The 21,188-nt window shown below is 40.0% G+C and overlaps 1 protein-coding gene across 8 annotated transcripts in view; it reads right to left on the minus strand.

Moving 5' to 3' along the window:
• The window catches only part of nf1a (neurofibromin 1a), a 159,522-nt gene that overhangs the window by 69,441 nt on the left and 68,893 nt on the right, over window positions 1-21,188 (minus strand). For 4 of the 8 annotated variants that reach the window (XM_061280806.1, XM_061280805.1, XM_061280809.1 and 1 more), the window contains exons 25-30: window positions 20,409-20,590; window positions 20,099-20,310; window positions 19,274-19,435; window positions 17,935-18,032; window positions 13,663-13,798; window positions 9,295-9,357 (exon numbers count right to left, since the gene is read on the minus strand). In XM_061280806.1, coding sequence (XP_061136790.1) covers window positions 9,295-9,357; window positions 13,663-13,798; window positions 17,935-18,032; window positions 19,274-19,435; window positions 20,099-20,310; window positions 20,409-20,590 — 853 coding nt within the window. Of the gene's footprint in view, window positions 1-9,294; window positions 9,358-11,183; window positions 12,740-13,662; window positions 13,799-17,934; window positions 18,033-18,679; window positions 18,766-19,273; window positions 19,436-20,098; window positions 20,311-20,408; window positions 20,591-21,188 lie in introns of those variants that run through there. The other 4 variants (XM_061280807.1, XM_061280810.1, XM_061280811.1 and 1 more) reach the window with 3 other exon arrangements.

Below are 21,188 nucleotides of genomic sequence, written 5' to 3' on the forward strand. Positions count from 1 at the left end.
ACAAGTCGCATCAGCCATAAAATGCCCAAAAAAAGTGAAAAAAAAAACATATATAAGCCGGTCCGGAGTATAAGTCGCATTTTGGGGGGCAATTTATTCGACAAAATCCAACACCAAGAACAGTCATGAACGAGCAACAACAGGCTAAACGATAGGTATGCTAATGTGACATAAACACAAACGAAGAGCTGAGAATGGCGCTGACATAACATTCAGAGTTATTTAAAAAAAAAAACTATTACATAAATAACACGTTTATAAAACCATCTGTGTCACTCCAATTCATTAAATCCATCGATCGTCCTTTGTCAACAATGGGTGCGCGCCGCTGACGGCGCTTGCACTTCAAAATATTCCACAGGCCCAACGATATATAAATTAGAAATCAAATAACTATTACCGTTTTTTTCCGTGTATAGTGCGCAAAATTTAACTAATTTATTGTCCTAAAATCTGGGGTGCGCATTATACATGGGTACAAAAAAGAAAAAAAAAATAATTTTTTTTTTTAATTTTTTTTTTTTTTTTTTAAGTCCCAATGATCGTCACACACGCAGGGAGGCAATGGGTCCCATTTTTATAGTCTTTGGTATGGTCTTAACTAGGCTGGATGTAATTTTTTTTGTTGGCGTTGATTTCTCCGACTGCCCGTAAACGCACCACCGCGCTTCGTGCGCGCACGGGACAGCAAACGAGCAGGTGATCGAGCAAGCGTCTGATACGAGAGCATTGCGGTCGCATGGAGCGTGTTTGAAGTGAACAGCAGAGAAGAAAGGCAAAGTGTTGTGAAATAAAATGCACAGAACGGATGCGCAAGACACGTCAGCTATATAAAGAGCGAGAGTTGTTTTCTTCCTATTAGTTTCAATTCACAGTTTAATTAGCAGTTTCAATCAGCAAATAACAAAATGCGTATTACAGGTAATATTTTATTTCACAACACTTTGCCTTGTTCCTTTGGTCTCTGCTGTTCATCCTAAAACACAAAGGCGCTCTTTAAGCAATGCGACAGTGAGCGCCCGGCGCGCTGGGGTTGCGCGACCGCACCAAATTAAGCTCCCTGCGCAGTGCGCACTGAGGTCCACTTAAATTTTAGAAAGTACATCAGGACTTTAAAAATATCTTCTAAATTTCAGCGACGGCTCTGTCACAATAATTGACCAGCCCGGTGCAGTTGGGCGGTCGGCGGCGCGCTACGGTTGAGCGTCCTCTCGCGCGCTCTCTCTCACTCTCGCGCACACGCAAACCGGATATCATATGGAGGCCGCCATTACAGATGCGCAGAACGGATGAGCAAGACACGTCAGCTATATAAAGAGCGAGAGTTCAGTTCTCTACCTAAATCCGTATTACAGGTAATATTTTATTTCACAACACTTTGCCTTGTTCCTTTCTTCTCTGCTGTTCACTTCAAACACGCTCCATGCGCACGGAGCGCGGTGGTGCGTTTACGGGCAGTCGGAGAAATCAACGCCAACAAAAAAAAATTACATCCAGCCTAGTTAAGACCATACCAAAGACTATAAAAATGGGACCCATTGCCTCCCTGCGTGTGTGACGATCATTGGGACTTAAAAAAAAAAAAAAAATTAAAAAAAAAAAAATTTTTTTTTTTTAAAAATCATAAAAATTGGGTGCGTATTATACATGGGTACAAGCTTTTTTCCAGCATCAGCATGCCATTTTTAGGGGTGCGTACTATACATGGGGGCGCACTATACACGGAAAAAAACGGTATATAAGCAATAATATTATCAAACCATCTGTGCACTCTAAATCAGTGGTCCCCAACCTTTTTTGCGCCACGGACCGGTTACATGTCAGAAATATTTTCGCGGACCGGCATTTATATAAATAAATAATACATTTATATAAATAAATAAATAATACATTTATAATAAATATATAAATACGATGAAATAAAATGATACGACTGACATAAAAACAAGTACAAATGACAAAAATAAAACTCACCATTACGTTGAATTAGTGGGAGCACTGAGTTTGTTTCTCAGAAACGAGCCGGTCCCATCTAGACGTAATCGGAGACAATGACACCCGAAGTGATTAAGGTTTGTCTTTTATTGCAGGATGCTGGGTCTCCATGTGTTGAAGCAGTTTTGAATGCTTCATTGCCTGGTTAGTTAGCCTGTCGCCACATATTGGCTTTGCGGGCTCGACTGGGGAAACATGTCACGTGACCGGGACGAGTGTCTTGACCTGAATTAATTGATCGTCGATAATTTTTTTTTTTCTGTGCGGCTTGGCGGCCCGGTACCAAGTGACCCACGGACCGGTACCGGTCCGCGGCCCGCTGGTTGGGGACCACTGCTCTAAATCATTAAATCCATCGATTAAATTCCTCGTGCTTTGTCAACAACGCCGCGCGTGAGCCCTGACGTCAGCCTCGTCGTTATTCCACAGATCTAGTATATACATAACTAGATTGTACCGTTAACAAAGTACAAGGAAAGACGTGGGTTTGGTAAACGGCTCTTTATTTAACAAAACAAACTTCCAGGCGTGTGCCAGCCCTCGTCTTCCATCCATGGAGGTGAAAGAGAGCTCGGTAGAGTAGGACCGGGCGTGCGTAAAAGCCATGTCTGAGACCCATCCACCGTCCCTGGACAGCCAGCCGGCCGAGCGCCGGCCCCCGACTTCAATCCACGGAGGTGAAAGAGAGCTCCGTTGAGTAGGACCGGGCGTGGGTAAAAGCCATAATAGTTTTTCAAACCTTCTGTGTCACTCCAAATCCTTAAATCCTTCAAACTCTTCGTCCGCCGTGTCACTTAGAAACAAAGCCACTAATGATGCCGGTAGTACGTGGGGCCCTTTGTCATCTTCGTCATCCCGTGATCAATCTTCACTTGAAATTAAAATTACAGTAATCCCTTGCTACATCGCGGTTTGTTTATTGCAGTTTCACTTTTTTTGGGGGGGAAAATCTTTGAAAAAAAAAAAAACCACATAAGTTGCTCCTTATTATAAGTTGACCCCCCTCACCCACCCAAACTATGAAAACAAAACGCAATTTATAGTCCGAAAATTCTGCTCTGTTTGTCACCGTGTTGCCGTTTTGATTTCGTTATTACTTTATGTAGATGTATTCATTCACTGATTCTTCAAGATGATGTATTCAGTCAGAATGTTTGCCGTTTGATGTGATTTCGCCTCATTAAATAAACATCTTCCATAAATCTGACCTGCAGGCGCTGAAGTGATGGAAACTGTTATTCATAATAACAGTGTCGCGTGTAATGAGAATCACTGATCGTAGTTTTGTGGTGAAATATTTTTTTAATGCTGTTAATAAATGCATTTGTTTTCAAAAAGCTTTATTTGAATATCCATGCTTTACTACCTACTAAAGGCCAAAACCTTTTATGCAACGACCTTTACATGTCATTTATATTACTTCACACAAACACTATATCCATCTGCTCCTGGTTCGGCCCCCCGGTCAGAATTTAGAACCCAATTCGGCCCGCAAGTCAAAAAGTTTGGCCACCCCTGTTCTAAACCCACATGATTATAAAGGTAAAAAAGTACCTTTGTGTTTTTTTGTTTTGATGTGCTCCTTAATGTTCCTAGTGCCGCGACCTCCATAGCTGATCATATCTTGACAGAAAATATACAAAACCTTCCTCGGGACATCTACTTTACAGATATGTTCCGTCAGGCACGTGGTTACGGACTGTATTCCGAGCTGTACAATGACGCTGCTATCGAGCCATGCCCATCTGAAGCAGTTCTCCATCCCGTTCGGCCCGTCTATTTCCCTGGCACGATCCTCATGCTGGCGAAAACTTTTGCTGAGTAGGCCCTAGATCAGACATGGGCAAACTACGGCCCGCGGGCCACATCCGGCCCACGGGACCGTTTAATCCGGCCCGCCAAACCTGAATAAATTGTATTACCGTTCTTTTCCATGTATAATGCGCAAAATTTAACTAATTTATTGTCCTAAAATTTGGGGTGCGCATTATACATGGGTACAAAATAGATACGGTAGATGGGGAAGCGCCGCCCGCGCATTTACTCCCGGGAGCCGTGTCAGAAAGCTCGGTGTACACTCACAAGTGCGTGTGCGTACTCAGTAGTACGTAGTAATTTCATCTATCAGTGCCGAATTTCGAGTGTAGGCTGTGACGTCAATATTCTCGTAATTCGCGCGCTGAGTTTTCAGATACAGTTTTACGCTAATGCCACCCACAAACCTTCCCCTGGAATCCTTCCATTAAAATGAGTGGCCCGAAGAAAAGAAAGCTGGACCCTGAGTGCCGAATGTTAAAAAAAGAGTGGACAATTTGGCTCGACCTACGTGTGTGAGAAGACGTTCAGCCACATGAACGTCAACAAAGCCCCGTCACAGATCTAGGTTAAAGGACCGACACCTCGGCTCTATCCTAAGAATTACCACAACTAATTTTACTCCAGACTATGATGCACTAGCAAAAAAGGGAAACCAACAATACTAATGATTTCTTTATTACTTTATTTAGATGTATTCTTTCACTGATTCTTCAAGATGATGTATTTGGTCAGAATATTTGCCGTTGGATGTGATTTTCCCTCATTAGATAAACATATTTCATAAATCTGACCTGCAGGCGCCGAAGTGATGGAAAATGTTATTCATCATAACAGTGTCGTATTTAATAAGAATCACTGATAATAGTTTTTTGGTGAAATATTTTTTTAATGCTGTTAATAAATGCATTAGTTTTCAAAAAGCTTTTTTTAATATCCATGCTTAAGTATCTACTAAAAGTAAAAACCTTTTATGCAATGACCTTTACATGTCATTTATATTACTTCACACAAACACTACATCCATTTGCTCCTGGTTCGGCCCCCCGGTCAAAATTTAGAACCCAATTCGGCTCGCAAGTCAAAAAGTTTGCCCACCCCTGCCCTAGATCTATCTAACCAAATAACTCTTCTACAAGTGGTGAAAACCCAATAGCAAATTCACATTGTGGCGGTGTAAAAACACTAGTTCTCCGCGTAAGTGGAAAAGATGTGACGAAAGTAGCGCCAAAATGCTGCCGAAAGTAAGGTGGATGTCGCATCACTGCTGCCAGTGAGTTAGGTTTACAGAGGCAAGTTGATTTCGGTACTCACAGCTTAACTAATTTTGCCTTGAGATGTGCCAAAAGATGCCGTCGCGGCGGGCTGGCAAATACTCGCGAATCGCTGAGGCTAACGTTGCCGGCCTCTTCCATACCCCCAATATATATAAAAAAAAATAAAATATTCTATGGATTTACACGATTCACGAAAATGATACTTTGGACGGAAAAAAACGTTGAAATCCGCGGAAAATTCTCATCCCTGCATAACATTAAATGCCCATTGGCTATTACTGAGGAAATCTGGGATGTTAAAAAAAATCCCCATTTCCCTATCTGCCAGAAAGTGGCTGAATCCTTTGTCAAAGGCATTTTGGCCTTACCTCAGCGTTGTTTTGCACTCTGAATGGTCAATACAAACAGTGAAGTTGGTTCATTGAGAGGCTCTCGTAACTTCATATGGAGATCCTAGCCTGAAATGCGCACCTAGAACAGTGTTTTTAGCAAGAAAATAACAAAGGCTCAGTAACAGTGGCAATGTAAGAAGGTTGTCCTCTGACTTTAGCTGCAAGGGGGCTATTGTTAGTCCATTCTATACAGCCGTAAATGTCATAATGTCCTTGTCGGGGTTTGCGTCCAGATTTTTCCGAATGTATTTTCTATTGTTATCGATTCAAACCGTGAGGGCGGACATTTTGTTTCATTCATTTGTGTGGCCCCGTTGAAGTGATGAAATGATTTGGAGTGACACGGATGGTTTGAGAGACTTGTTATTTATGTTATAGTTATTTGAATAATTGTTAATATGTTACGTCAGGCACGCTCTCAGTTCGTTTGTGTTTATGTAACCTTAGCATACCGCGTCGTTTAGCCTGTTGTTGCTTATTCATGTCTGTTCTTGGTGTTGAATTTTGTTAACGTTCCCCCAAAATTACGACTTGTACTCCGGTGCAACTTATCCCTGATGGTCCAGTGGTTAGTATGTGGAGCTTTTACCACCCGCGGCCTAGTTTTGATTCCCGGTCAGGGAACCATATGCAGCCGGGGGCACATGTCAGTGTCTCCCCTATGTTGGTCCTAAGCCCGGGTAAATGCAGAGGGTCGCAACAGGAAGGGCATCTGACGTAAAAACTGCGCCAAACACTTCTCATTTGAATCATCTGGACAAAAACGGGTGTTTTGCTTTGGCGACCCTTCGGGGACAAGCCGAAAGAAGTCACCACCACCGGTGCGACTTATATACGTTTTTTTCTTCTTTATTATGCATTTTATGGCTGGTGCGACTTGTACTCCGGAGCGACTTTTCGTCCAGAAAATACGGTACATGATAAACTAAAATTGCCTGTTTCCCAAGTCAAATTTTTTAATCCAATCATAAAATAAAAAATGGATTGAAAAAAAATGATACGGATTATACAAGATTTGCTTTTGTTAGGCCAAAGCATAAATAATGTGGAGGGACCACCAAGTTCAAAGAGGACTGGTCCATGCAAGATATGACACTGAATGACACAGGCAAGTCCATAATTGGTCACAGCAGAAAACACACCTGATTGTGCGATACCTTGTCAGACAGGTGTGTCCAAACTTTTTGCAAGGAGGGCCAGATTTGATAAAGTGAAGGGGTTCCGGGGGCCAATAGTTTTTTTGGACATTTCTTAACTACAAACATTTCATGCAAATGCACACTGTTATAAAGCAGATTTCACTGTCCCAATTGTCTTTATTTTTCAAATGACAAAATAACCAAATATAAGCCACTCAGGCAGATGAACAACTCTAAAAACACAAATTCTGCCTTTCATTCATATCTGAAGAGTCAGATAACATTGAACTAACTGTAAGAAATACCTGAAATTTACATGAGTTTAAAATGATTTTTGCCTCATGAACATTTTAAACAGGAGTTATAAGTAATGCAAAGTTGTCTGTTATTATTAAAACTTAAAATAAGTGAATTTTGCTTGTCATTTACAATATCTTTCAGAAAGTAATAGTTTGTGTCACGTCTACAGTTTCATAACATCAAGAGTACCATGGCCACTTCGAATTATTTAATATTAAGTAATATTTACTTTTGACTCACAGCCCCGCATGAAGAATCGCTGTTGTGATGCCTTTAGGTTAGGTCTTTAGGTTGAAATCCTTAAACAAGACAACTGTCTCTTTACAAATTAGACAAACACAACTGCGTTGATTTTCAGTGAAGAAGTATTGTAATTCCCATTTTTCTTGAAAGCGCCGGCCTTCAATATCAACTTGACTCGTTTTTTTTACAGTCGCCATGGCAGAAATGAGCGGAGAGGGGTGATCCTGCCAACCTTTGGTAATAGGAGGAATTACAGTTTCAAGTTTCATGATTTGTTTGTATTCAATTTGACAGTGCAGGCGGGCCATAAATAATACATTATAAGACCGTAGCTGCGGGCCGTATGAAATCTGACCGGGGGCCAGATTTGGCCCGCGGGCCGGACTTCGGACATGCCTGTTGTAAGAGAACCTTATCTGTTATCTGTTATCTGAGCTCGTTTTTAAACTGTGGGAGGAGAACAATGTTGTAATCACTGTTAACATAGGAAAGTCATTATAGGGTCACTTTCACAATGGAAATCTATTGCTGAAAGTTCAAAGACCATAAAGTTCAAAGACCATGATTAAAATGGAGCCATGCGAAAGGAATGACATGGAACGTGTACCCTAGTGACTTGACCGTTGACCTTAAGTACCCTTTCCGGGTTCATGTATGCAAGGAAGGAAAGTTACCGTACATTTATTGGAGGCAAAGTTATCAGCACATTTCATCAGCTGTTCAAGTCATTATCATTACTTAGGAAAGTCAACTGAGACTGGTGCATCATGCAGATGTGTAAAATCCATATCTGGAGAAATATGGAGGCAGAGGAAATGTTCTGAAACAAATGCCTCTTGTGTAAGAGCAAACAGCAAGTCTTGAGAATAAGAGAATAATGAATGCCACTGCTTCCTGGAGACTTAATTCAAAATGCATAAAATGGCAACAGTGTTAGTCCAGTGATTGTAGTAAAGTTGTACAATAGAGATGCTGTATGATACTTGATTACTGCTGAACTTATTTAGGTATATTTAGATTTGACATTCCATGTGACATTCTCCCAATCCTCTTCTGGATCATTCAAATGCTCTCTAGCAAACTTCAGACAGGCCTGTACTGTCTTAAGCAGGGGGACACGTCTGGCACTCCAGGATTTGAGTCCCTGGCGGTGTAGTGTGTTACTGATGGTAGTCTCTGTTACTTTGGTCCCAGCTCATTCACTAGGTCCCTCCGTGTTTTGGGGGGATTTATGTTCATCGTTCTTGTGATCATTTTGACTCCACGGGGTGAGATCTGGCGTGGAGCCCCAGATCGGGGCCATTATTGACCAAATACTTACTTTCCACTATAATTTGCAAATAAATTCTTTAAAAATCAGACAATGTGATTTTCTGGATTTAGTTTTATTTTTTGCTCATAGTTGAAGTGTACCTATGATGAAGATTAAAGCCATTTCTCATCTTGTAAGAGGGAGAACTTGCACAATTGGTGGCTGGCTGTATACTTTTTTTGCCCCACTGTATATATAGGATTGTTGAGCCTTGACAAAAGGATTGTGTTCATCTTTATGCCACTCCAATTTTACTTGAATTGACCAAGTTCTAAGATGTTACTGAGATATATGTGCAGATAAGGTAGGTGGTGTGTTGATCAAGTTAACTTGGCTTTAGTCTACTAACCCTTGCCAGAGTTTTTATAGTTTGAAAAGTTAAGTAAAAGAACCAAATGCATCTTACTTATTAACAATGTTTACCTTTGGAGGCTGTATCAGAGCATAGTTGGAGCAACACTTGTTTAAAACTAAATCTGGCACATTTAAAAAAGTATACATTACTGTAAAAAGCAAGAGCAGGCTTGTGGTTCTCTATATTAAAATATGAAAAAGCTTAAATGTGATAAGCACAGGATTGGTTTTAGATTGATGATGGCAAATTGAGCTGAAACTATACAATCAATCGATGCATCCCTATTGTACAGAAGTTGAAAATGCAAAAAAGAAAAAAACATTTCTGGATTAAATTAAAATCATTTTAAACAAATGAAGACAATAAACCAAGTGAGGAAAATGCAAAAAAAAAAGGCATTTTTTGCTTCAAGGGGAAAGTATCTGGGGGAAAGTATCTGAGGGGAAAATAGAGTCTCCAAACTTACTGATTTTTTGTTTTCCTTTTTTTCTTTTACAGTTGCCTTATTCAGTAGAGAGTGGCAAGTAGCCTACAGAACAGAGACGAGTACAATCATGGTCACAGCACCAGCTACACATACGCACAAAGCCCTACCAATTAAGGTACACAGACAAAAGCTGAAGGCTGTAAAGTTCAAGTCAATCATAAGATAGGATGCGTCATTGAGCTGTTTGTTAATTGGCAGGGAAGCATGCCATGCATACACAGTTGTTGCTGGAATTCGATGCACTCTTTCTGTGTAGCTTATAAACTGCAAAAGGAAACTCAAAATGAAGAATGGGAAACCAAATTTTATAAAAAGTATAATCAGTGAACAAGGACAGGACCCACTGTTTGGGTGTTTAGGGATACATTTCAACACCTGGACAACAGCACCAATATGAAATTCAGCATTAAGAGTAGTAGTGGCAGCAGCAGCGTGTGAAGCTGCCCAGGGTTTGAGGAAAGTAAAATGGTTAAATAAAAAAAGGTTTTCGCTCATCAATGCTGTAATCATATCTATTGCATCAGCTTAGAATATTTTCCAAATTTGTGCGCATGTGTGTGGGTCACATGTGTGTGAATTGGCTAAAATAATAGAATCACCGTATTTTCCGCCCTATTAGGCGCACCGGGGTTTAAGGCGCACCTTCAATGAACGGCCCATTTTAAAACTTTGTCCATATATAAGGCGCACCGGCCTATAAGGCGCATAAAATAGAAGCTTTACTGCAACAAACTGAGATTGACTAGGGTTGCGGTATGCACCCACTAGCCAATAACCAACGAGCCCTCTGTAAACAATCTCGTTTCTCAAACGATCTCCTATAAAATGATTGGAACTGACTAAAGTTCAATCTAACGCATTGGTACTACTTACCTATGTTTCCCTTCCATATCGATCCGTAGATTTACTCGAAACATGAACAGAGCAGCCTATTTTGACATGAAATAGCCTCGCGCGTATAGCAGCTATTGTTATAGCATTAGCCATCCGCAAAAACCCATGACCCTCAGCTCGCAATCTCCCATGAGCCTCAGCAAAGTGTAAACAATCGCGTCTCTCAAACGACCTCCTATAAAATGATCAGAACTGACTAAAGTTCGATCTAACGCATTGGTACTACTTACCTATGTTTCCCTTCCATATCGATCCGTAGATTTCCTCGAAACATTAACAGAGCAGCCTATTTTGACATGAAATAGCCTCGCGCGTATAGCAGCTATCGTTATAGCATTAGCCATCCGCAAAAACCCATGACCCTCAGCTCGCAATCTCCCATGAGCCTGAGCAAAGTGTAAACAATCGCGTCTCTCAAACGAGCTCCTATAAAATGATCAGAACTGACTAAAGTTCGATCTAACGCATTGGTACTACTTACCTATGTTTCCCTTCCATATCGATCCGTAGATTTACTCGAAACATTAACAGAGCAGCCTATTTTGACATGGAATAGCCTCGCGCGTATAGCAGCTATCGTTATAGCATTAGCCATCCGCAAAAACCCATGACCCTCAGCTCGCAATCTCCCATGAACCTCAGCAAAGTGTAAACAATCGCGTCTCTCAAACGAGCTCCTATAAAATGATCAGAACTGACTAAAGTTCGATCTAACGCATTGGTACTACTTACCCTTCCATATCGATCCGTAGATTTACTCGAAACATTACCGGGGCAGCCTATTTTGAAATGAAATAGCCTCGCGGGTACAACAGCTATTCGGTGACGCCCCCTGACTACAGTTACCGTAATGCTGGGAAGCGATGCGACCTTGTAATTTACTAGTCGTACTAAAACGTACTAAAACATTTTGGCAGAGCACTGTGTACAACCAGTATGGATCAACAAATTCATCACTTGATCCATATATAAGGCGCACCGGACTATAAGGCGCACTGTTGACTTTTGATAAAAATTTAGGTTTTTAGGTGCGCCTTTTAGGGCGGAAAATACGGTAATGTAAAAAGTCTTTCAATTTTAGGTGCACATTTACCCAGTGTTTACATTTAGAAATGGAAACAACATTCTTCTCTGTTGTGAAACAGTTGTCAGAAATGTGCTAATAGCTTTAGATGTGATCAAAGCCTTAAACGTATTGCTTCATTAGGAAATGTTCCATGGGAGGATACTATATATCTGCAGTGAAGCCATCTATGAAGCATTGGCTTTTTAAAGATGACCTCATTTAAACCGCTTTTAGCATCATGAAAACCCATAGTGACCCTGAATTGGTCACTATCCAAATCGCATGATTTTCTAATGGTTGGATTTATACTGCAGTTCTAAGGGCCCAATTCCTTTTGGTGGTAATATCAATGTTTCTCAATAAAATTTTATATATTGAATACCTGCACCCAAGAGCAAGGGTTCTCAAACTGGGGTCTCCTGGTACCCAGACATCAGCGAATTTTACCTTCGGAGCCCACAAAATAATTTACAATAACTTATGTTGTACAGTGATCCCTCATTTATCGCGGATAATTGGTTCCAAAAACCACCCGCAATAAGTGAAATCTGCGAAGTACGATCACCAACAAGAAGTACTGGGCAGGCTAACGAGTTAGCGGAAAGATGCTAATTCGCGAACGTGCTAACACGTGAAAACGGACTTCTAAAGGAATGTAAACGAACATTCTACATTGTCCTAAAGGTTAGACACATGTTTCCTCAATTTCGAAGTTTTATTTTAACTTTTAAATGTTTTTTTAATTTGGAAAAAAAATCCGCGATGTAGTGAAGCCGCGATGAACGAAACGCGAAGTAGCAAGACAGTATTGTTTTGATATTTTATTTATTACTTGACAATTATTATTTATTATTGTTGTTGTAATTCATTTTATATTCAATGCTTTATTTATGCTACGGGATTTATTTATTACTCTCCTCTTTGTTTTTCGGCGTATAATGGCTTGTAAATTTGAATGGGCTGTTCAAATACTAAATATGTCAAATATTGTCACGTGTGCTAAACAGAAAAAAAACTCCTTCACTGTTGCTACAGGCCTCTTTGCAGCAACTGACCAGTTTTGTTAAATTTTGTAGGGACATTCAGTTCTTGGTATTGTTGTGTCTTTATTTTCCCATCTTGATGACAACTGCCCTCACTGTGTTCCGTGATGTATTCAATGCCTTGGAAATTGCTTTGTTTTCCTGACGGACACCTTGGAACAATGATATATCTCTGATGCTACGGAAGCTCTCAGTAGACCGCAAGTTTGTGCTGTAAGACGTGGCTACAAAGATTACAGCAAAAGCCTATCTAACCTAGATAGCTTAACCTTAGATAGGTTAACCTAGATAGTTTAACCTTATCTGGGGTTAATCAATCAGTGCTGTTTCTAAAGCGCGAGACCACAAGATAACGGGGGTTCAAGCCGAGAGTTGAGTTCACGCGATAATCGAAAGCTACTGTACGTATTTGAAACAGTAGCTGGAATGCGGCATCGGGGGGGGGGGGGGGGGGGGGGGGGGAGAGAGAGAGAGAGAGAGAGAGAGAGAGAGAGAGAGAGAGAGAGAGAGAGAGAGAGAGAGAGAGAGACTTCAGAGCCTGTTATGTACAAAACACTCAATTTCTTTTAAAAAATAATTGTTGTTCGGAGTATTGAAAGCTGAATTCCATGGCCCAAAAGAAGTTTGAGAACCCCTGTCCTTTCAGTTATGTGCCTCTGTTAGTTGAAAAGATGAGAAAGTTGGCTGCATTGTATTATGGCTCCATTTTGCTCCTCTTATTTATTGTATTATCTGTTTATTTATTATTTATTCATCACTCTTACTATTGATTGTTTGACTTTTTGCCTTCTTGTTTTTATATTGTGTCGCGTACATGTATGTCTATCGTGTTATGTGTCTCGTCACCGTGGGATAGAGTAAACGTAATTTCGGTCTCTTTGTGTGTTGTGACATGTGGAGAGATTGACAATAAAGCTGACTTTGACTTTTTCAAAATCAGAAGCTACAATTAAATACTATATTCACAATTTCTCAAATAAATGTTATTTCACTGATGTTTAATTCTTGTGACAGACTATTGTGATGGCAAAAATCCAGACAATAAAGCCAATTATAACGTGGAGTATCACTTGCGTATCTTTCAGCAGATAAATTGCATTATAAAACAGTCGGAAATATAAAGTGGATACCGTTTCAAAATACTTTGGGATAAAACCACAATGATGAAAACGCGCAATAGATTTGAAAGTATGAACTGGGTGCAATATAGAAAGCAGTGAGTTCAGCAGCATCAGAAACTGGAGAGAATGGAGAGGCAAGCTCTTGAAATGTATAAACGACAAACGGGTAAGAGCAAGGTTAGAAGCTATGGGTCATGATGGAGTTGAGGTTGGGGGGGTCTACCTGGTAGAGACAGTGGCACACGCTGCGAAGCTGAGGGGGGAACTCGCTGGATGAGCCGATGATGGCATGGAAGAAGCATTCAGTGATCTGCAACAGGTTTCTCTGATTATCTTCCAAGTTCTCACCTTGTTCCAGTCTGATGAGTAAGGAGAAGAATCGCATCAAAATTAACCTGACATTTTCTAAAGACAGGTGGAAGTGTACAAGTTTTAAGTAAAAAATCTCAATGAAAGCTCAAAGAATACTTTGAGGAACAGAATTTTGCAAACTAATTGTACACTATGAAATAGTATTTCCTGCTTCTTGATGTCTGAAACAAAAATCTAATAAAAACATTTTGCCACACTGTTTTGTATCACGACAATTTTAACATCTCACAAAGAAATCCAAACAGAGCTTACATTTGAGTACTAACTGATATTTAGACTGCATCTACATTAAGATATTTTTCTGCAGAAAGGTCTAGAGGCCTGGCATGCTTGTAAATGCGCTTAAAAATGTATTTATGTAATTTCATGTGGATGAGGTTTTTTTTTTTAAATAAGGGGGCAGAAAGGGTGAAAATATTTGACTTAGGTATTGTATTTCTGTCTGTGGCAGAACCACACACACACCCCACAAAACCACACACACCCTTCACACGCTTCACACAATACCCTTTTGCCAATTTGCCTGTATGCCCCTATGACCTACAGTGCCTGTTACTTTTTTGCCAATAATTCAGTAAAGCAATTAAAACTGAACCACGTCTTCCCTCCTGTGTTCTGACCAACACCCGGGGGCGACAACAGCATAACCATCCGAGCCAACCCCCTATGCCAGGGGTGTCAAACTCATTTTTTTCACAGGCGGCATTGTAGTCATAGCTTCTTTCGGAGGGCCATTATGACTGTCAACCCAAATAAATGTATGAGCACCTCAGATTACATACAGTCAAAGCTACAAAACAAACTAATAAATAACTCGTTTTCAAATCAGACGAGTAAAAACTGGTCAAATATTTAAAAAAAAAGATATTAAAAGTGAAGACAATTAGCAATTCTAGTAATGACACACGAATTTGATGCACAATTTGTCTTCGGGCGCCATGTGACAGGCCGTATCTGGCCCCCGGGCCTTGGAGTTTGACACCTGTGATTTAAACCCTAGTTTGAAACCCTAACTCTAGTATGAACCCTAGTTTAAAACCCTAGCCCTAGCTTTAAACCCTACTTTGAAACTGTAACCCTATCTTTAAATCCTACTTTGAAACCGTAACCCTAGCTTACAACCCTATTTTGAATCCCTAACCCTAGTATGAAACCCTACTTTGAAGCCCTAAACCTACTTTTAAACCCTACTTTGAAACCCTAACTAGTATAAAACCCTGCTTTGAAACCCTAACCGTAGTTTGAAACCCTGGTTTGAAACCCTAACTATAGCTTTAAACCCATGTTTGAAACCCTAACCCTAGCTTTAAACTAGGGGTGTAAATCGCGGGTTTTGTCACGATACGATATAATATCGATACAAAGAACTACGATACGATATTTGCCGATATCTTAAAGCCTGCTGCGATTCATTCACGATATATCGCGATATAGTGCTCTACGATCGTTTTTTTTTTTTTTAATAAAAAATATAGAACAATAATCTGATTTATAACAATTCATACGCAAAATCAACAAGGTACTGCAAACTCTTTATTTAGGAAATTACAAGAGTATTGTAGTATACAAAGTGCTTATTTTAACACTGAACTTTGATGTCGTGTTTTTTCTTTAAATGTGCGGCGAGATTTGTCCTCCCTGAATATTTGATCACCGCATGGCAGGATTTACGAACTGCACGTGTCTTGTCCCTTGAGCCATCTTTTCTTTGGAATTCAAAGTGCTTCCAAACGAATGACTTGAAGCCTAAAGGGGGAGCAAATTTACTCGTCTTTTTGGACACTAGCCATAGCACCAGCCCAGGAGCCGCGTACTAGTTGTCGACTCCCCTTTCACGTGCCTGCTCTGCTCACAACACAACGCCGCGCGCACTGCTCCCAGAAAGAGGAAGCAAGCAACAATGAATTGGATTTCAAAATAAAGTCGCGTCTAATGTCCGAGGTCAAACACGGCGATATAAATCGATGTTTACGTTTAGCATCGATGCCAATAAATCGTAGAGCATTATATCGATTAATCGACGTGTATCGATGTATCGTTACACCCCTACTTTAAACCCTACTTTGAAACCCTAACTCTAGTATAAAACCCTGCTTTGCAACCCTAACCCTAGTTTGAAACCTCAACCATAGCTTTAAACCCATGTTTGAAACCTTAACCCTAGCTTTAAACCCTACTTTGAAACCCTAACTCTATCTTTAAACCCTACTTTGAAACCCTGACTCTAGTCTGAAACCCTATTTTGAAACCCTAACCCTGGTTTGAAACCATAGTTTGAAACCCTAACCCTAGCTTTAAACCCATGTTTGAAACTCTAACCCTAGCTTTAAACCCTACTTTGAAACCCTAACTCTAGTATGAAACCCTACTTTGAAACCCTAACCCTAGCTTTAAACCCTATTTTGAAACCCTAACCCTAGTATGAAACCCTACTTCGAAGCCCTAATCCTACCTTTAAACCCTACTTTGAAACCCTAACTCTAGCTTGAAACCCTACTTTGAAACCCTGACCCTAGTTTGAAACCCTAACCTTAGCTTTAAACCCATGTTTGAAACCCTAACCCTAGCTTTAAACCCTACTTTGAAACCCTAACCATAGATTTAAACCAGGGGTGTCAAACTTTTTTTTCGCCGGCCGCATTGTAGTCATAGCTTCTTTCGGAGGGTCATTATGACTGTCAACCCCAAAAAATTTATCATATGTTCATTGAAAGCTACAAAACAAACTGACAAAACTCATTTTCAACTTAGATGAGTAAAAACTGGTCAAATATTTCTAAAAAAAAGATTATTAAAGGTGAAGACAATTTGCAATTCTAGTAATGACACATGAATTTGATGCTCAATTTGTCTTCGCGGGCCACATAAAACGATGGCCCCCGGGCCTTGAGTTTGACACCTATTCATGTCTGTTCTTGGTGTTGAATTTTGTCAAATAAAGTTCTTCCAAAAATGCGACTTGTACTCCAGAGCGACTTAATCCGGAAAATACGCTGTGTGTGTGCGTGCGTGCGTACGTATATACTGATTTGATAAAACGTAATGTCCTCTGATTGGTTCATCGGGTATACATATTACGCCTGTACATTACGGAAGCCACACAAAAACAACTTGGAGAAAATGAAAGGCTTTTAAGTGCACCTTATGGTGCAGAAAATACGGTACTTAAAATGGACGCCATTTTGAATAACGCATTATTGGCATCACTGTCAACTAGGTGTAGTCTTTATGGCCCGTAGGCCAGAAGAGTGGCTGGGCCAAGTGGGCGACACATTGCGATGTGGCATGATGGTTGCCGGCACAATTGTCTGGAGCGGAGTGAGCAACGGAGCTCAGGAAACTTAGACAAGCTGAACTGCAGCAACAGCGAAGCTCATCATCCATTTTTAGAAAGCATAATTTGCAGACCTAAAATAGTTTGCATGTGCAGGTACTTTGAAGCATATTTAGAAGTGCAGCAGTGTCAGCACGGATAACAATACTGTATCAGTGCACCTAATATAAAATTAAGTTTTACAGTGATCTTATTTTTTCAGGAAAAAAAATACACTGTGGAAAATGTAATTGCACAATAATTACAAATTACATAAAAAACAGCTTTCCCAGGCCTGAACAGACAATAAATAATTGCTCAATTTACAAAGTTCTTTCATGCTGTGAGTGAAGTCAAATTTAAAATGAATGATTCCGAGAAAATACGCACATGGGATGAAAACAGAAGAAAAATATGATGAATGAAAAATCAGAAAGGGTATAGGAAATTATTTCCCATTTCATCAGAAAAGGGGATTAATTTTGTCTTAATCCAGCCACACTTGATTTGCTGCAAAGTGCTGTTACCACATAATTTACTTTGAATTAACTGACTTTGAATTTGGAATCACATCCAAACCAGTTGCAGATAGACCTACAAAAAAACAGTTCCCGACCCCCCACCCTCACACAGCACAAAATGACTGAATAGTTCAGTTGTGTCAATAAGAGAAGGTGAGTGTATGGGCCACAGCACCACCATGTGGATAAATTGAATATATTCAAAGCAGATCTTTCTGGCTGTTCCATTACTCATGTGGATGGTAAGCTATGTTTCAAGAAGTGACAAAAAAGGACAAAAGCTTCATACCGAGTGGAGTCCACCTCAAAACTGATGTGTTCAGGGGTTGATATGACCCCTTTTAACAAAGGCTCCAGTAACTTCTGCAGGTATGCTGCTCCGTAGACCTAATATATAACCACAATGAATTCAAAGTTATTTTAGTTTACATCGTTTCAAAAGGAATTCCTGTATGATATAACTTACTATAATAGAATACATAATATAACATAACAAAATGCAATACAAGATAAAATAATTTAACACACAAGACAGGGGTGTCCAAACTTTTTGCAAGGAGGGCCAGATTTTAAAGTGAAGGGGTTCCGGGGGCCAATCGTTTTTTCTGACATTTCTTAACTACAAACATTTCATGCAAATGCACACTGTTATAAAACAAATTTCACTGTCCCAATTGTCTTTATTTTTCAAATGACAAAATAACCAAATATAAGCCACTCAGGCAGATGTGAACAACCCTAAAAACACAAATTCTGCCTTTCATTCATATCTGAAGAGTCAGATAACATTGAACTAACTGTATGAAATACCTGAAATTTACATGAGTTTAAAATTATTTTTGCCTCATGAACATTTTAAACAGGAGTTTTAAGTAATGCAAAGTTGTCTGTTATTATTAAAACTTAAAATAAGTGAATTTTGCTCATCATTTACAATATCTTTCAGAAAGTAATAGTTTGTGTCACGTCTACAGTTTCATAACATCAACAGTACCACGGCCACTTCGAATTATTTAATCTTAAGTAATATTTACTTTTGACTCACATCCCCGCATGAAGAATCGCTGTTGTGATGCCAGTTCAGCTTGGAGCTGCTTCACTTTATCAGCTTGGTCACTACCTGTTAGTTTGTCGTATGTTTAGTCAAATATATTAGACTATAGTGTCTCTTTAGGTTGAAATCCTTAAACAAGACAACTGTCTCTTTACAAATTAGACAAACGATTGCCTTGATTTTAAGTGAAGAAGTATTGTAATTCCCATTTCTCTTGAAAGCGACGGCCTTCTATATCAACTTGACTCGTTTTTTTTGCAGTCGCCATGGCAGAAATGAGCGGAGAGGGGTGGTGCTGCTAACTTTTGGTAATAGGAGGAATTACAGTTTCAAGTTTCATGATTTTTTTTTTTATTCAATTTGACAGTGCAGGCGGGCCATAAATAATCATTATAAGACCGTAGCTGCGGGCCGTATAAAATCTGACCGGGGGCCAGATTTGGCCCGCGGGCCGTACTTCGGACATGCCTGCACTAAGATGTAATACAATACAACATAATACGATATAATGACAACAGTATTACAATTAAGAAGAAAATCCCCTTTAATTAGTTGGAGTTGAGAAGTTTCCTACCTTAAAACAAAAGGTCATTATTTTGCTTGCCAGGCTGTTTCCCCGAAAAAGGGTTTGCATGGAGTCAGCAAGCTCCACCTCTTTGGAGAACATATTCCAGAGCAACTGGTAGAGGAGGTGACGGGAGTCGAACAGTGTCACCAGGACCCGGGCAAGCTCATCCTTAAAATGTAGATTAATACATTATTGCTTGAAAGCAACACAATAGAAAATATGATAACCTAAGATAAATCCACACTTGCTTTCCATAATAACAAGAAATACATGATTTCAGACATCCAAAGAGAATGTTGGATTGTTAACAATCCTGCCAGGTGAATTCCTTGTCTTCAAACTACTAGAAATATTTAATACAGCCTCATTCAACTCACTCTGACCAAAGCCACACCCTTTACTAATGAGACGTGCACTGTAAAAGCCAAGCAAAAAAGCCATTCTTAGCACAGAGTTGCCACGTCGCTTGCATGGGTTATTCATGATGGAGCGTTGAGTTACATTGTCTCAAGACCCGTCATTTCCTTGTTCTTGACCAAAGCCAAGTAAACCAGCCAAGGTAATCGATGCTGCGGCGTATGTCCACCTAAACTCGGTCAATGATTGACAACACCCTTAGGTAACACTAAAGCCTTCTGAAGCAGCAATCTCTGTCGGATATTCTTGTCAAGGCGCGTTGCGTTTCAAAGTAATTATTCAAATAGAATTTGAAGCACAAGAGGCATTTCAGACAGGGATGAAGATCATTTTAATAATATACTTCAGTCAGATCATACAGAATGGAACCTTGATTTACCTGCCATCATGCATGAACGCAAAGAAGATTCTTACCCACTGGGATCCCGGAACAACATTAGCCAGTGCCATGGCAATAGGTAGTTCTCCCTGGTCTCCCATCATAGTGACCAGCTCAACCAGCCTCTCAAAGCGGTCAGCCAGAACCGTCTCAGCCAGTGTGTCAAACTCGGTTCCCTGCTGCAAGATCTTTGTCAACACTTCCATAAATGTGGCTCGAGTTTGCAGATCTTTGTGGTAACCCAGACCTGAGCATTATTATTTGAAAAAGAAAAAAACCCTCAACAACTACATTTTACAAAGCAAATTTCCATAAATGCTTAAAGTGTGACAAAGTTAAACTTACCAATAGAGTGCATGAGGCCGCTGTCCACGTTAGCATTGAGGAGGTTGGACATGGCCAGGACAGTACAGTGGCGAAGAGAGGCCAGGCGGCGCGACATACCCCTCTTGCATCCGCTTACTGCCTGACCCTCATCCTCTACCTCACTACAATCATTTAGCAGATTCATGAATAGGGTGAAGTACCTGCAGGATGACAAAAAATGTTTTTGAAAATTCTTTCTCTTACCACCAGTATTCACTCACATTTTTCAAGTGCCTGTGCAAACACACAAGCTCACTGTGCACACTGCGGACCACTGTGTGCAACACCAAATTAAATTAAATTAAATTAAATTAAATTAAATTAAATTAAATTAAATTAAATTAAATTAAATTAAATTAAATTAAATTAAATTAAATTAAATTAATTAATTACCGTTTGTTTCAGTGTATAATGCGCCCCCATGAATAATACGCACACTAAAAATGGCATGTTGATGCTGGAAAAAAAGCCTGTATTCATGTATAATACGCACCCAATTTTTTATTTTTATTTTTTTCAAGTCCCAATGATCGTCACACACGCAGGGAGGCAATGGGTCCCATTTTGTAGTCTTTGGTATGGTCTTAACTAGGCTGGATGTCATTTTTTTTGTTGGCGTTGATTTCTCCGACTGCCCGTAAAGGCACCACCGCGATCAGTGCGGACATGTGAAAAAGGCGTGCGGACGTGAAAAAGTATGGGAGAGACGTTGAAGAGGAATAAAAACACCCTTGGAAACCAAAACTTGCCCCTCGTCGT

Source organism: Syngnathus typhle, linkage group LG6 (genome assembly GCF_033458585.1).
Source record: "Syngnathus typhle isolate RoL2023-S1 ecotype Sweden linkage group LG6, RoL_Styp_1.0, whole genome shotgun sequence".
Lineage (NCBI taxonomy): Eukaryota > Metazoa > Chordata > Actinopteri > Syngnathiformes > Syngnathidae > Syngnathus > Syngnathus typhle.